Below are 16,917 nucleotides of genomic sequence, written 5' to 3' on the forward strand. Positions count from 1 at the left end.
GACACATCTAGCAGACTCTCAGGCCTCCCTCCCCAAGCCTTGCAGGGGGTGTTTCTAGCACTCTGCTAAGTACCCTGATACCAGGCCATGAGGAGAGAGAGGCTGCCATGTTCACTGCCCTCAGGCATGTGTGACCCGCAAACACTCTACCACATTTAAAACAGGAGTTACACAAACAACCAACAAACATGCAAGACAGAAGACTGCTTGTGAACCAGGTTTTGCTGTATTTACTAAGGCCTCTGCCAGCTCATCTGCTTGCTGGCTTGCTCCTCCAGTTGCATGGCAGCCCCCAGGTTATCCAGCGTTTCTGTAAAGGAAGACAGTGACAGGGTGACAGACCTGGAAGCTGAACTCCCCAGCCCAGCTGTCCCCCTCAGCAGGGCCCTGCAAGGACCACAGAGGGAAGCAAACAGGGCAAGAACTGCTCAGCCAACATCAAATCCTGCCTGGTCCCACAAAGCTCTTCAGCTGTACTTGTTCATTTCTACTCATCAGCAGTTATAAGCCTGCAGTTTGCAGTTCAAACTAGATGGTACTAATCCAGCCATCCCAGAGGCCAGATTTCCCTGACCTATAAGGCAGAGAGGGTAGCAGGGCATTTACTCTTGTTATCACCACCTTTCTGTGTGAATGGAGGGATACGACTCTCAGGCTGCATTTGAGATGGGTGAACAGCAGGGCTGTTTAAGAAAAAAGTCACTACTACTTCAGGCTAACAGTTCACTTTGATGCCACAACTTTCAGACATTAAAATAAAAAACCCTCGCAGCCCTGTTTTTGCAGCAAAGATTATGCCAGCTGTAATGGCTCAAGTGGCATCAAAGCCCAAGTTATTGCAACAGTGACAGAAGAGCAGCAGTTACCAGGGTAGCTTCCCCTGTCCTAGTCAGCAGTCCATGTCCCTGGCACTCTCTTACTGTGTGTCAGCCAAGCTCATACATCAGCCTCACTGCCTCTCTACCACTGCTTCAACCAGCGTGGTCCAAACATGAAGGCAGCGCTCAGGGAACAGCCAGCTGACATCTGCCTGCACAGAGCTGGGAAGTGTCCAAACTGGGTCAGAACTAAACAGTTGGAGCGATTTTGTTGCACATTAATTAATGCCCAAAGGCGTGCCAAATGCAGGTGCTGGCAGACATGGCATCTCAGAATATGCCTGTCAGATGATTCTTACAAGTGGATGGGTGATATCCATGAAAACAGGAGTGAAAACAGCAGGCAGACCCCTGTGAGTCACTACAACATGGCACTGGGACTTATTTCTCAAAATCTGTTTTTTGGCCAAGGCAAAAGGTAAACTATACAACCAAGCAGCCAAAGAGACTTCAGCTCGCCTGCTCTTGGTGGATACTGCATTCTGCTCCAGGGAAGGCAGTTTTTTATGGCAGTGCAAAGCAAGTAGAAGTCATGAGCCAGAACATACAGACAATAGGACATTTCAGATCTGTCCTGTGATCACCCAGGAAAGTAATCCAAACCATAAGCTATGCCGAAGGACTGGGTGCTCAAACCCACACAGGTATGCTGTTGTTACTTTCAGGTCTTTGAAAAAAGATGAGTGACAGTGCTAGTCAGAGACAGGCACTAACATACCTCTGACACTAAGGCAGTTTCTGGAGCTTTCCTCTACGAAGTGCTTAGCTCTGCTCACAAAGGTCTCGAGATCATAGTCTGGTTGCTCCGTGATTCCCAAGAGGCAGTCAAGTTCAGTTGTCATTCTCTATATTTACAAGGATAACAGTGATGAGAAATTGACTTTCTGGAAGTTCAATTCATTTCTTCAAATGTGGCACACGAACCAACAGAGCTGAGCTCCTACAGACCAGTACCAGTTAGTGCTCATTAGCAGCAAGTAGAGGTTGCTAGTTGGGTTGGAGGGGAAGGGGGACTGGCTGGCTGAAATGACCCAGTTTAACTAGTTGGGCAGGAAATCACAGGAAAAGGCAATGAGGAAAAAGTAACACCACAGTACAGCATCTTGCATGATAGCCCACAGCCTCCCCAGCAGCACTTGGCTCAAACAAGTCAAGTTGCTATCAACATGTACAAGGCAGCCTGGGCTGGGCTCGCCTCTTCCACATACCTGTCTCAGTTCTCTAAGCTGTTCTACAGCCTTCTCCTCCCATTCACTGATTTGAGTAATAGCTTCACGAAAGTTGAACATTTGGGGAGAGATATCTTCCTCCTCATCCTTGGAGAACTGCAAGAAACAGCCCAGGTAAGAACAGCAAGTTGTTCCCAGATTTGAGCTCTGTTTAGCCCACTGCACACACATACATTGTGTTGAAGACCTGAGCCTTCTCCACTGGTCTCTGTTTCCTCATTCTCAGTCTCCATCTGATTCTGTGTTTCACCACCTCCATTATGAGGGCTGAGCTCTTTCACTCTGCAACAAGAAGATTTATCACTCAAACTCTTCTTCCAGCAGTTTCTGGGCTACAGCATCACAAAGCAGCTACTGCAATCAGTCAGTGCTCAGCAAGAAACATTTGGCTGCAATTAAAAAGTTGCACATTACCACCCCAGAACAAGCTTACATGGGCAGAAACCCCAGAGAGCTGTGGGAAGGAAAGCTGAGGTGTTTGTCTCCATGCCCAATCTAGGACCTCTCCTGAAAAGAGAGGTCCAAGTACACAATGCTGACTGCCAGCAATGCCTTTCACAGAAGCTGTCTTCCACATGGCAGCTCAGTTTGCCACAATCAACTAAAATAACTTGGTATGGAAAGAAAAGGAATAAGGTTGATTTTTCCCAGAGACCCACTGCCAGAGTAGGTCTATAATAAGCATAAAAGCCATGGCTGATGACAGGTACTAGAGGTAGATATCAGGCACCAATTGGGCATTTCATTCCAGTTACTAGTGTCAGCTTCATATTTCCAGTGAGTTTCAGCCTAATAGCCCCTTTCTTCTAGCTTGAACTTGCCTTGTGCACTAGCTAAGAACCCACTGGGCCAAACTCAAGACTGGAATCTTACTGAAGCATGCTAAGTCAGATGTTGCACTTTATCCTGTATTTTCAGGTGACCAGGAATGACCATCCACAAGAAGGAAAAAATGCAACTTCAGTCCAGAACCAAATCTGTGAATCTGTCAGGATTCAGTGTTCCTGAATGCTTTTGACAAGAACTACCATATATCCTTTCAGAGTGTGGAATGCTTTCCAGAAAGGAACCAAGCAGCCTTTTGTGAACTAAATGAAGGGAAGCTACCAAGCCTGAAATGTGCAAGTGTCATCTTGTTAACATATGACAAAAGTGACAGTCATCTTTTTACTTGTCACCTCAACAGAGAGGTGTAGAAGCTTGTAAAGCAGAGACCAGGAGGCACTCACTGCTCTCTCACAGGGGTTCCAGGTATCGGCAAGATCCCTGGGGCTCAGGCCCTGTAAATCTACCTTGCCTTGCAGGTACCCAAGGTCAACCACGGGGCACTCAAAACACACTCCCACCACCTGCTTAGAGGCATTTGAGTTCTCCAGGTCCTTCAGATTTTGCCCAAAGTCTCCAAGGTGCCATACCCTATGAGTTCACATCAAAGTCATGAAGAACACCAAGTGTTTTGTCATCTGTAGGGCCATGTCAGGGACACACTCTTAGCATACCACTTACAGAAGAGGACCCAAAAAGTAAGAGCATGGAGGTAACCATTCAGGACAGGGTAAACTCCCTACAAAAACAGGGCATCCTGAAGTCTAGCATGACAGAGTTCTCCTCTGAAGAAAGGAGAGATTAGTCATAGTTTTAGACAATATTATGTCTCACACAGAGAACACCCAGGTTAGTTCCATAAAGCAGCTCTGAGATAATTTGCTCCTAACAAGCAACCTTCGAATTGCCATTACAGGCAATGACAACAAGAGAACTTTTGGTCAGAATAGAAGCAGCCAAAACACCTTCTGCAACATGAGTAGAATTCCCAGGTCAGAAAGGCCATTACCTGTCAGCGTATCTCAGCGTGTTTAAGGTGTACTCACACGAACTCATGCCTGGAGAAATCATTGCTATCTGCAAACAGAACAGAAGGCCTCAGTGACTCCCACATCTGCTCACATTAATGGTCCTACAGATCTCACCAGACAGATGGGACATGTCAGGGCAAAAGGTCAGAGTTGAGACATTGTCATGTCTATTTTTCTTTATGGCTTCTGTGGGACATACCAGTGGCCCTGTATCCAGCTTTCCTCTGGCTTTATGCACACCTACTGTGCTGCACCCTCCGTGGGAAGCAAAGCCCTTTGAGAGCACACTAGGCTCTACTGTAGATTCACTGTATGAAAGTGACTTCTGCAGTCCTGCTTCTACTGGGGCTGGGCAAAGCTCACCAGTTTTTGATCTCAGTCACCATGGGTGAGTAGTGGATGAAAACTGTTTGACTTTTTTTGCAGAGAATTGAAACTTTCTGACTTCAAAGACCACACACTCTAGAAGAACATGCAGCTATTAGGTCAAATTGCCCATAAGCAGTGTATGTGTGTTTGTGCCATGTGCGTACTCACCATACAGGTCCTTGAGTTTGTTCCTATGAAAGAGTCTCTTAGCACCTGGGTCAGCTTGCTCTCCCGGAAAGGGGTATGGGATTTGTTCTGCCCTAAAGCTCGGATACATTCCTAAGAAAAGACAAGTCTTGTGAATGCAAGATCTGCATCTCTTCTCAAACAGCTCTGCAAGCTATCAACCACCAATTGCTGGTAAACCCAACAGGCTGGAGAATGGTCATCTCTTTTGCTCCATATGTACTTCATAGCCTTTTAAACATACTGCAGGTATTTGACTGTCACAGGACAGCTGGTATATCCATCATATGTATTAAAAAAGACAACTTGAATGAAGCTTGAAATGGCTGTACCAATGTCTGGCCTGACAAGACTGCACTGCTTTCCTGGAAACATTCTAAATGGAAGTATACACCATTTTCGGGGTTGTTAGCATACTAAACTAGGATCTTTTTGGCTGTTCTTTTCCCTTGTACTAGAAGGAAGCAGAACAGATAACCCCAGAGTTGAACAGAATCCATGTGTTGATTAGCACTATTTGCTCTCTGAGATATAGCTCACCTTCAAAGCCAGCAAGCTCTTATTGATTTCTGCACCTTCCATTCGTGTCTGCCGATCAGCACTAGCTGTGTCTGCACCCCTCTCATTTCCTGCCAGATCCACCAAGGAAAACTTGCCAAGCAGTTTCCCTCTTCGGCGCAGTATGATTTGGAAGCAGGCGTGTGACCGTGAAGAGCTCGCATTTGCAAACGTCTGCCCAGATGTCCTACAGCAAAGATGCAAACAAGCATTAGAACTGTGTCACAGAAGGTGCAACAGGTCCCAACAGCACTAGACAAGACTTGCAGCCATTAAGTTGTTTAACCTCCCCAGTTTTATCCTACATATTAATATCTCCAGTTTGAATGAATTACCTCTGATAAAGAGCACAGGACTATTGTAAGAAATATGAACCTGCATCCCAATTGTAGAGATTCAACTCGGCCAGCCTACACTGGAATGCCTTTCTGACTGCTAATTACATGCATTTGGAGCTGGATGACAGACCTTCAGCACTGCATCTCCCTGCCTCAGACCAGGCCACATGTCATTCTCCTCACGTGTCTGCCATTACACAGTAAGCTCAGCTAATCTTCCCACTAACAGCATTAGCTATACTAGCACATTACAATCACGTTAAATCCCCTTCTCCAGCCAAGCTGGCTTGGCCTTTACCTCTGCTGTGCAGCTGCACCTGCCTCATCACTGCAAGACACAGACTGGAGTCTTATAAGTTACCGTAAACCTCCCTGTGACTTCCACTGCCATTCCCTTGGAAGGCTGGCAGGTTCACTGTCCCACCTGCACCCTTACTGCTGGGGGAAAGGGAGGGAGGTTGTCCTAAAGTGAGGCAGGAGTCTGAAATGTTAAACAGTTCTTGGCTGAATTGTCAGACAAAAAAGCATGTGCAGCAGAGTCCTGAATGAGCTTTCAGGATGTGCATGTCTGCATATGCAGTGTAATACAGAATCAAGGAGTTCTCATTTGCCTACTGATGTTTCCACAGCAGTTGCCACTTAACTGAGATAGATAAGCCTTGGTAATGCAGATTTTAGCTCCTGATTAGAGACACCCATCACTGGTAGAGTTGCCCCAATTGCAGCCTTTCTGCCAGGATGATGAGCCAAGCCTACAGCTGTCCCTTGGCACCTGCTCCCAAGGATTCTTTAGACAAGATCCCTGAACAACATGCAACATTTTTGTTGCCATTGGAATAGTTCATCTGGCCTGCAGTTAAGTCAAAGCATTTTTTCAACTGTAGGTTGATGCCAGTTGCTCTTCCTTGATCTTACAAGCCCACAGGGAGCTCCTTGTGCTCCTGTAAACTAGTTGATACTTCTGGAAAGCTGCTAGACTGCTCAGTTTAGCTGTGGCACCAGGGCAGCCATCTCATGTGAATAGTTTCTCTCTTTTTGAAGTTACATGAGGACACGTGAACCATTAACCCTGACCTTCTCTATGGAAGGCAGGCTAAACCCATCCCTGCTACCCCTTTATTCTGTAACCACCTTCTTGTTTCCATGCAGAGGTTCTGCTCAGTGCCTGCCTATTACTGGGAACAACAAGCTCCTGTTTAAGTCTCAAAGTACCAGCTACAGACATTGTATTTTTTTTGTAGACATGGAGGTACAAGAGGAGATGACTCTTATTGGTTTTAAGGCACCAAACCTGCAGGCACTGCCCATCTCAATCATTCTGATGACATCCTCAGCACAGCCAACTTGTTTCTCTAGGAGACCAATGACCTGGACCTGCTGCTTGCCATCCTCCAGGACTCGAAGCTTTGCCTTCTTATTCAAGAGGTCAAACACCTATATTCAGGCAACAAGATTGAGGCAAATCTGTACAAAGTTCCCTTATAAGTATTTTACACTGTCTTTATACAAAGCTATATAGAAACAGCACTTTTAACATAGCCTTCCAATTAAATTCCCAACACATCATGAACAATAGATTATATAGAACTACACAAACTAGTAAGTTTCACTCAGCTACTTATGAAACATTCAACCAAAGAAGACAGGTCAAGATTTAAAAAACAAGTCATAAAACAAAAACAAAGAGTCTCACCTTTCCATTGTATATTTCAAAAAAAGTCACATAGACTTCCAGGTGCTCATTCCTGTACCTGGGCTGGTTTAGGAGGAGGAAGACATCTTGTGCTGGTGAGGAAAGGCAGGAGTTTAGTTAACTAGTTTAAAACACATTCTAGTTGCTACTTAATATACTTTCAAATACTGCACAGCCATAAGGCAGCGTCTAGCAGCTGAATGATGGTCATCCTAAACAAATGCTGGTGGAACAGTTAGTGCTGTGCTACCATCTGGAGAACAGTTTCAGCAGCATCCTCATCTGGGGACTGAAAACCACTGGGGGACTTGGAAATTTCTACTGCTCATGTCACTCACAGACAGCAGTTCTTACTGATCTGGGGGAACACTGGGATCTGCTATTGTTTTAGACAGGCCTGAAAAAGTCATGTATTTGTTTCAAGCACTTCTTGTGGAAAGCCTAGAAAATGTGCACCCCTGAGCATCTGCATTGCTGCTGTTTGGAGATAATATAACAGAGTAGTTGACCCTTTGTCTGGATCCAGTGCCTCTTCTCACAATCAGGCTTCAGACTTTGAAGCTGAGCTGCAAAGCAAAGACTTTCCTTCAGGGCCAGTCAGAACTGTTTTTCAGAGCAAACAGTTGCTCTCGTTTCAACTGCCTTGCTACAGAGTTTCACAGTATGCCTTTCTAAAGGGAAGGCAGTGGGTGTCAGGGTTCATGGTGCTTTCTAGGCATTATATCAAGGAGGGGTTTCTAAGCATCTCTTCTGAAATCATTTTGTGTATTTTTTTGCATCTAATGCTTACAAGAAGAAACATAACATATACATTCATATGCTTTCTGCATAACAAGCTTTATATCAGAAATGGGTAGGGCTGTCTTGCATTCAAGTCAGGTATTTCCAAACACCACCCTTAGTCTGAGACAAAAGCAGAGCAGAAGAATCAAAATGAAATGGTTCAGCCCAGCAAATGCCAAACTAGAAAATATGTAATCTCTTTGCCTTAAAACCAAGTATATTCAGGTGAGTTAAGTGCAGATCTAGAAACTTACAGGCTGGAAAGTATTTTGTGTAACTGATTAAAAAATAATCATACCTCCTGCAACAAACACCACTACTTATTCCTGAAAACACAAATACTTTATGTATCTTTCATTTGAAAGATTTTAAATAACCATACAAAACCAGATCTTATCTATTTAAGAAAAACAAACACTAATTTGATTTCATATCTAAAGAAGAATCAACTTACATGCAAAAGCATATATGCCCTTTGAGGCATTCTGTGCTCTGCCAGAGAAGTCTCCACCCATAGTCTGTGAAGAAAAAAGGCCAGAGGTAAGGTGTGGTACAGGCAAGTCAGGCTACCTGATTTTAGTCCCAGGAAAATACAAGTTACCACTTATATCTGCTCCGATGTCAGCAAGATGATTAGAACACAGTGCAATTCAGGATAAAATTAGTTTTCTGCTTCCCTATCAGTTCAGAAGGAAGATCAGGACTATGCAAAGCAACAGCTGAATGCCTGTGAGGCTCTGCAGTGCAGAACCAAAACAGTTGTTCCTCCAAGAGGAAATGCATGGCCTTGACAGTGCAACCAAATAGCTTCTGGGCAGAAGAAACAGCCTCATTTTTTAGGACATTGGTTGAGTAACATTTTCACTGCCACTTGCAAAAGCTCACGTGTGTGATTATCAAAACACATCAAACTTCTAGAGCAGACAATACCTTTAACTCCTTTGACCAAGATACCTTTAAATCCAAAAAAATTCAGTTGCTGCTATCCTGGTGACCTGCTCAACATTTTTTATATAAAACAGTCCATCATTTAAAACACAGTTCAGTCCCATGACACATTCTCAGTCTACCAGAGTTTATATGCAGCACTCAAACTGGCAGGCTAGCCTAGGCCAGTCCAGATCATTGTGGTTTGAGGTAAAAGCTTCTTGCAGAACAGCAAACCAGCAGATTTTACTCCACGATCATGCTGTGAGGGAAGATTTTTCCCCACTTCCCTTCCCTATAGTTTCCAGAAGAAAAAGTTTAAAAGACAACTCAGTTGTTGAAAATTTAGAGCAGATCAGGTTTGAAGCAGAAAACACAACCTTCAGGTCTCTTGAACCTGCAACTGGTAAACTGGAAGGAGGGGTTAGAAAGTGAAGATGCTAATTTGCCCACTTCACAAACAATACCAGATCACTTCAATGTTGAAGTGCAACAAGAGACTTATTCTTATATGGTAGCTAAAGTCTTTGGAATCCCTCCAAGCCCAAAACACAGACAATAGTCTTTGTCTTAGATGTAGGCTAATAGCCCCACTTGGCAGACTGGAATTAGGTAGCAACAGCCATCTGAGGCAAGGAATAGCCACCACTAACATGTCAGGACATCATGAGTCTTTAAAAAGCCAGCTATGGGGGGAGTTTAGTACAGTTTTCCTCACAAACTCAAAGGAAACCCACTAATGTGTAAAACTACAGAAAAAAGAGGATTAACAACAGACAAAGTTTTAGCTTTAAGACAATAAACCCAAGATCCAAACTCCTTAAACAATCCTACTCATTATCAATATCGAGGAGCTTTAAAATACTTTATCTAAAGCAAGAAAATTTGAGACCTTGGCAAAAAACTTACGTGTGTCTTGCCACTGCCTGTCTGACCATATGCAAAGCATGTTGCCTTCCCACCCTCAAAGATGGTCTCCACAAGAGGTCTAGCAGTGAACCTGGATATTCAGAAGGTTAAAAAAAACAGTTAAGGCAAGCATCAGTTTTCCTGGAAAAAAGCCCCCAAACAAAAAACAAACAACCACCCAAACAAAAAAACATCCACACAAACAAACAGCAACAAAACAAACAAAAAAACCCCAAATAAAAGCAAATCCTTAGGAAATCAGCAAGACCATACCAAAACTGAGCTTTAGACTTTCCAGCCATAGCTCTGTGCTTTTATCCTAGAAGTCATTCCCAATGAGTAGAAAGCATTACCTGTATACCATTTCATTAGAAGAGGATTCATCAAATGAAAAGTCAAATCTAAATGCTTGGGTTTCAAGGTATTTTGTTAGGTCCACTTTCTGCTTTGGCTCATGCACCAGCAGGACACACTTGCTCGGAACAGTAATCACATCACATTCCTTTTTTAGAAGTTCTGTTGACAGAAAAGACCCTCAGTTGTAACAAGAATGAGCCATGTACTGCTCCATGACTGAGCTGCTTTGTCAGTACACTCACCTTGTTTATTGAGAGGGCGCTTCCTCACACAGACACAAATCCTATGCTGTTCTATCTAAAAGAAAAGAAAACAAGTAATAATTATTTCCCAATTACACTCACTGTTACAGAGAGAAAGTTCTGATGCTCCCTCACACCTACTTTTCTATATGTAGATCAGAGTTGCCTCTGCTTCTGATCAGACCCACTCACACAGGGATTTAAGTCTTGATGTCCATTCAGTGCAAAAGAAACACCAGAAACTGTTGCCCTTTACATAGCTCACTCCAACATACCAGGTGGAAATGCTGCTATGCTATAGAAAGTGCCCAATTATTCCGTATCAGAACTAGTAAAAAAGTTTAGTCCTTGGCCAGCTTTCTAGCAAAATCTGTGACATAAAGACAGCAACTGCAGTCAAATTCAGGTAAATTATTATTATTGTATTTTACCCCAGAGGTATTTTTTGACCCAAGTTCTTTAGTGATACAGTAAGTTTAGTTATTTGTGCAGCACAGCTACACACCAGTTGAGTTTGGGAAAGTGCATACTCCATTGGGTGAGGCAGAAAGCAGAAGACAACAAACTTCTGTCATGCAGTGGTATGTACAGAAACTGCTGGTTCTCAGCCCCTCGTAGGATGCAGGCACACAAATCACCTAGTGTTCTAGGCTAGCCCACATCTACTTGGTTGTTTGAACTTAAATGTTGTCATTTTCCACTGACTATAACAAGGCTTTTGCTAGACAAGGACTACTTGTTCTCAGGTATTATACAATGCTACCTCCACAATTGCTAAACTCATTGACCAAGATTGTGTCTTCTAGTTTTTGACCTCTACTTTTGCTCCTCTGCTTTTTGACCTAGTTTAAAGTTACTTAATATGTGACTTACATACAATATCACTTTCTGTTGTAGGGCAATAATCCATTTTAAATTATACCTATACCTACAACAAGCTAAGCTACTATGTAAGAGGCTCTGCCATTTACAAGCTCTGAAAAATACTGACGTTACCACACAAACCATTGCACAATTATTGTCAGTGTGCAAGGTCTCACTAGTGACATATGCAAAGTAAGGTAAGGCAGCTTAGACCTAAATAGGGGAGGTAAGATATATGACCTCACATATACCACCAGGTGCCTCAAGATCACAATATGCTCAGAGGATTTCCAAGGTGCACTGATGCACTAAATTGCTCATATACTAAGATCTTCAGCACAAAATAAATAAGTCTGTCTACAGGCTGCAGTTTGTAGCCTCAGTATTTACTTACTGGATCAGTTATAGAAATTGGCTGGCAGTCTAAAGTTGCTCTGAATTCCTTGATCATCCTTGCAAACTCCCAGTTTGGACAGCTGCTGTCAAATTCCTGCAAGGAAAAACCATGGATGTGAAGGTAATTAACCTGTTACAGCAAAAAAGCCCCAGAGCATACTAAACAATCAGCTGTATGCAATTAGAAATATTTCACAAGATTCAGAACTTTCTGAAACCAGAATAAATCCATCCTTACTTACAGATTCATAGGAACAAAGCCTGTCCACAATTATTTTAGTTTCAGTTACTGTGATACACTGCCCTATAGAATTTCCCCTTACTGGTGTATTGTAGAGTACTCCACCTGTGCACGTTTTGTCCTGATTTCACTAATTAGAGCTCTCTTTTCTTCTCTCTTGTTTTTCATTTTCTCCATCTCTTTCACAACATTAGATCTTCTCCGAACTAGATAAAAATAAAAAACATTTCCTTGGGTTAAATTTTCATACTAGGTTTTAAGCACAATACAAATATTTTGACTTTTCTAGGTTGCTGACAGACTATCTTGTACAGGGAACACTCATCTTCAGAAGGACGGTCATTAATTTTGCAGCACTTCCTTCCCAAACCAGACCTACCTACCATAGAAACTGCCTAGAAGTCACACTACCACTCTACAGTAAAGGTAGCATTTCTGAGGCAATACTGCTATAACAGAATTACACATTTGTAATAAAAATACTCAAGATATTCAGTCTTACTGCCAAAGCCACCTTTTCAAAGCTTTAGTCTTGGAACATAGAAAGCAGCAATCACATTAGTGATGCATTGCTGACTGGCAAGTCAGTTATTACCCACTGCTCCCTGGTACCTGGGCTCACTGAAGAACTCATTCTAGCAGCAGGCAGGTGATCCTCTGTATTTTCATTTACATTTGCCAATGAGGCTTCCGGAGCACAGCTCAGCCTGCTAGTCCTGGTTCGGACAGCTGCAGAAAGAACCCAGACCAAACCCAATAATTAGATCCAAAAGATCAAAAATAATTTTGTAATTTGTAAAGCCTCATATACCACAGGCATTCCTCCCTCAACTCTGATTCTGGATCAGGAGAGAGAACTACCTAAAACCTGTGGTAAGTACGCAAGTAATTTTTTAAATCCTTTGTCAATCACTAACTTATATTCAAAGCTACAAATCAAGGCCACACCAACTAGACAAGAATTTAGTATCAAGCCTCTTATTTCAAGGTCTTTGCAGAACTTACTACACAAGGTATGCCCTCAGCTCTTCGTAGGGTAGGTCTGGTAAAGATAAATAACTACAATCTCATAATTCAAGTAGGCTCAAGTTCTTGCTTTATTCAACCCATATAGGTAAAGCTACAACCAGTATAGTTACAGAGCGTGTTGTCAGCAATGTTGTCAGCAGTATTAAGCACTTCTCTTCCCTGTGAATACCACTCTGTGCTATTAAGCAGATACCACATCCACCCACACGCACAACCGCAGCTCCCTGGCTAATAAAGCACATCATTATTCAACCACACTGTTTCCTTTGAGAACCCCTTCAGGTAGGAGCTCTGATATTTACATGGTGGCAGACCTCTAGGTCTTTCTTGTTTTATATATGAAGGAGTAGAGGTTGCTCCTTCCTCCTGGGATTTGCTGTTTACCTAATTAAATGCATACAAAGCATCTTGCTTCATAGTAAGAATTCACTTACCAGGAACTGACAAATTGTTTCTGGGCTGTATAGATGGGCAGGAATCCTCTCCCATCTCATTTTCCTGGAGGGTGCACTGAGATTCTGTGATAACAGACATCCTGGAGCGGCCACGCACAGCTTTGGAAATACAATTCAAGGTCAGCATCATGCCTGAGACACTCAGGCATCTGCAAGTAATCAAGTGCTCACAAAGTGCAGAACACTGGGGAACAAGGCATGGTTAAAAGGACCTTCTCCAGATCTCTGATGCATTAGCAAAGTGCAGGACAAAGCAATGCAGGTGGGTGAAAAGTGATCATGAAATACACCACTGCAGAAAAGCAAACAGCTCATTCCAGATTTGCAGTTCCAGTGATTTTTTATTTTTTTTTTCAGATACTACTAAGGATTCACTAATATGGCAGTTCCAGAATCTCAGTACCTAGGAAGGAGGCAGTTGCAAGTCAGGGAACTGGGAAATCCTCTGAAGCTTCCCCCTTGCAGGGCTGTGGGAATTAACTGTTTGATGGTGACAGTAGTACTGCAATCTGGCAACTGGTCATGGGGTGCCCACCATCACAGCCCCCAGGCACAGGCAGTGTGCGTGGTGCACAGTGGAGTGGGAGCTCCATAACACTAAATTCAGCTAAAAGAGACCATACAATCACAACAGCAAAGCTTTGGAAAAGCTCCTTTTGTAGGCAGTCTCCATTGTCACATGCCAAGGTATTTCTTTCACTGAGACCAAGCTCATCACAAAGCTGCCTGGGGAAGCAGCTGGAACATACACCTCAATATTTGTAAAGGAAGCAAATCTGATATGAAAAAAAAAAAACCAGAAGTGTGATGTGCAAGCTAGAACTACCTCCACCTCTAGCAATCACAAGAATTTATCCAGAATTAATCACTATGCTTTTAAAGGACATTAGATTTGTTTCAGCTCAATGGTTAATTTCAATTCTGGATCAAATTCCTTAGAACTGTACCCACAAAATTCAGTGTTCACATCTGTGAAGTCTTTACCTGGAAACTTCTGCTCAGGTGCAGAGACATTAGGTGTCACTGCTGCAGCTTTAGGAACAAAAAGCATCAGCTTCATTATGCTCAGAAATGGCATTTTATTCCATTTGCTTTTGTCACACATGCCCAGACCTTATCTCATCACAAACTCAGCAGCACTTTTTCTGTAAATGCTAGTGCTCCTGGACAGCACACCACCTGTAGGATTTCCTGCATCTAAATGGATTTGATTCAATCAATTCTTCTACATGAGGATATTCAGCATCCTCCAAAGTTCTTATTGATTCGGAGGACTGAGGCAATATTTTTCTTAATTCTTTCTGAAATCACTGCTTCTGCTTCTCTCGTTTTCCTGAATGAGATGGAGACAGACACCTCCTCATCTTTTTTAATTTTTTTAGCCTAAGAACCAAAACCTGAAGGCAACGTTAGCTTTGTAATCAGTGCAGTGCAGAGTTTGCAACAAGACACATACTCACTGACACTCTTCAGGTTTAGCTAATTACAATATTTGAGTGATACTGAAAACACTGCTTCTCTCTGGTACTTTGAGCAGGTATTCAGAGACAAGACTGTGCCAGTAGGAAAGCCAACAGATAGTTCAGATTTGCCATTGGATTCTATACTTCAGGAAAGCTGTGACCTCTGCAAGGACATTTTTCCATCAGTCAGTGGCTGGATTAACACATCTTTATTTTTTCCAGCTGGCTATCCAGCTCCATTAACTGACCTGTCCAGAGACAGTCGTGACTTTACCATGTCATTTTGCTTGTCAGTTCACAAAATTTATGGAGAGTTCTCTGGATTTGAAGATCAGGATGCTCTAGTACAGAACAACTTTTGCCAAATTAAGCTTCTTGGACTACTCCTGCCTCTCCAGCGCAAGGGGATTTATACTGTTGTCTTCTGGAATCAGCTTCCCTGCCTTGAATCCATAAAACAGAAGAGGCCAGACAAGCCTGGATGTTTTGTTTACATCTCAATTGCGTGGAGAAGCACATGTTTTGGCTAACTATGCACTTTAAGGGCACCATTAAACTAGCAACCATTCAACCTCAACATCACACAAGTGTATTACAAATAGAAAGTGTATTACAAATAGATGTATAACACTGCCACTTGAAATTCAAAAAGCCAAAAGAGTCAGCTAATAAGCTAAAAGAAGGTAAAAAACATGGGAGTCGTCTAACTCCTGAAACCTCAGGAAAAAATTCCTGAGTAATTCCACACTCTGACATCTCTATCTTCTCTTCTGGCTTTGCTCAAAACATTGTACTGACGTACAATCACTGAGCTATGACACACCAGCTGGCACTTTGGCTGCCTGGTCTGAAATGTCTCCAAGAATAAAGCTCTAGTTATTGTCTAGGGAGACTGTTTGAAGAGGAGACATGCATTAGTCACTGCTATTTCTTTCTTGCCCTTTCCAGTCTCGTTTTGACACTTTTAATAACTGCCACTTACCTTTTGTTGTTTGTGCCATTTGCAAAACTCCATATGAAACTTTAAAACAGTACAACCGTTACTTTTATAACAGTAACTGCCTAGTGGTATTTAAAGCACTGTCAAGGAATAGCTACAGCAATGCTGCAGAAAAGGGCAACACATCAACAAACACCAGCTCGCAGAAGCAGGACAGCAACCTGTTAGCAAAGTTTCTGCACTCAGGAGTCCCAAACATTGGTATGAAACAGTATGCTCTTTATTGGCAGTGCCTGAATGAGCAGCATTATGATGCAGTAGAATATTATAGCTACAAGGAAAGACCATCACCCTTTCATAGGTTTATAGCAGAGAAAATGTTTTCTCACCTTCTCGTGGAGCAGGAATTTTTGAAAGGGTTGTTCTGCGCTTCTGTTTCTGAAAAACAACGAATGCTCTGAGTAACCAGAGTAAGCTGCAGACACCTGCCACAGCGCTTCAAGACATTGTACAACAAGAATTTCTGACCAAAGTCTAACTATGAGACAGAAAAGACAAATTAGACACCTCAAACTTTAAGACTGAGGGTATTATTGATAACAAGGTCTATGCTGTTGACACTTTAGTACCTTAGGAAAGACTAAATCACTTTAAAGCACTTACCTGTACAGTTACATTCTCTTGCAAAGGAAGGTTCTCTTTCACATCTGCAGCAGGTATTTCTTCTGATAACTCAGGATTTATTGTTATCACATCATCAATCTCAATCTACAATAGCAAAGGCAGCATTTTACAGAGTGAAATATTGCTGCTACCACTTACAGCTTTTTTTTTAACCTTGACTTTCAGTACAGGCAAACAAACCTGACCCACCACCTGCCATATGTTAAGTTAAAATTGCCCAGAAGGGCAAGACAGTCGTTCATATTCCATTTGAGTAGTCTCATACATCCAAATACACTAGAAGAAACATGCTAGTTAAGGCATTTATCCTCACCTGCCAAACACTGCACAACTCTGCAAGTGCCACAGAGCACTTCTGAAGAGATGGACAAAGCACATTTGGCATGAACTGCTTTAATCTCTTACTGCTAATCTTAATAAATCTCAGCTGCCCTGTAACTTCTGCACTAGGAGGACATTAAGTGCTTACTGTGTAATTATACTTACTGCAATAAACTTCAAAGAGCTGCTTAGACTTTGG

The 16,917-nt window shown here is 42.6% G+C and overlaps 1 protein-coding gene across 3 annotated transcripts; it reads right to left on the reverse strand.

Annotated features, from left to right (window-relative positions):
• Positions 1–233: 233 nt before the first annotated feature.
• KIF2C (kinesin family member 2C) lies at positions 234–16,479 on the reverse strand. 3 transcript variants are annotated; one of them, XM_029085833.1, is made up of 20 exons: positions 16,377–16,479; positions 16,103–16,151; positions 14,295–14,342; positions 13,290–13,409; positions 12,439–12,555; positions 11,932–12,032; positions 11,584–11,679; positions 10,326–10,380; positions 10,080–10,242; positions 9,727–9,817; positions 8,345–8,408; positions 7,108–7,199; positions 6,706–6,848; positions 5,059–5,263; positions 4,501–4,611; positions 3,942–4,009; positions 2,275–2,389; positions 2,087–2,194; positions 1,597–1,723; positions 234–310 (listed from the first exon to the last, which is right to left on the reverse strand). In XM_029085833.1, exons 4-20 carry the CDS (start codon positions 13,387–13,389, stop codon positions 234–236), a joined length of 1,833 nt encoding a protein of 610 aa, XP_028941666.1. In that variant the 5' UTR covers positions 13,390–13,409; positions 14,295–14,342; positions 16,103–16,151; positions 16,377–16,479. The 3 variants fall into 3 exon arrangements, 2 of the variants coding, with proteins under 2 accessions (XP_028941666.1, XP_028941667.1); XM_029085834.1 differs by lacking the exons at positions 12,439–12,555; positions 14,295–14,342 and having other exon boundaries at positions 16,377–16,477; XR_003766247.1 differs by lacking the exons at positions 234–310; positions 14,295–14,342 and having other exon boundaries at positions 2,087–2,203; positions 2,301–2,389; positions 16,377–16,477.
• Positions 16,480–16,917: the final 438 nt, after the last annotated feature.

This window comes from Antrostomus carolinensis, unplaced genomic scaffold (genome assembly GCF_000700745.2).
Source record: "Antrostomus carolinensis isolate BGI_N321 unplaced genomic scaffold, ASM70074v2 scaffold45397, whole genome shotgun sequence".
In the NCBI taxonomy this organism is placed as follows: Eukaryota; Metazoa; Chordata; class Aves; order Caprimulgiformes; family Caprimulgidae; genus Antrostomus; species Antrostomus carolinensis.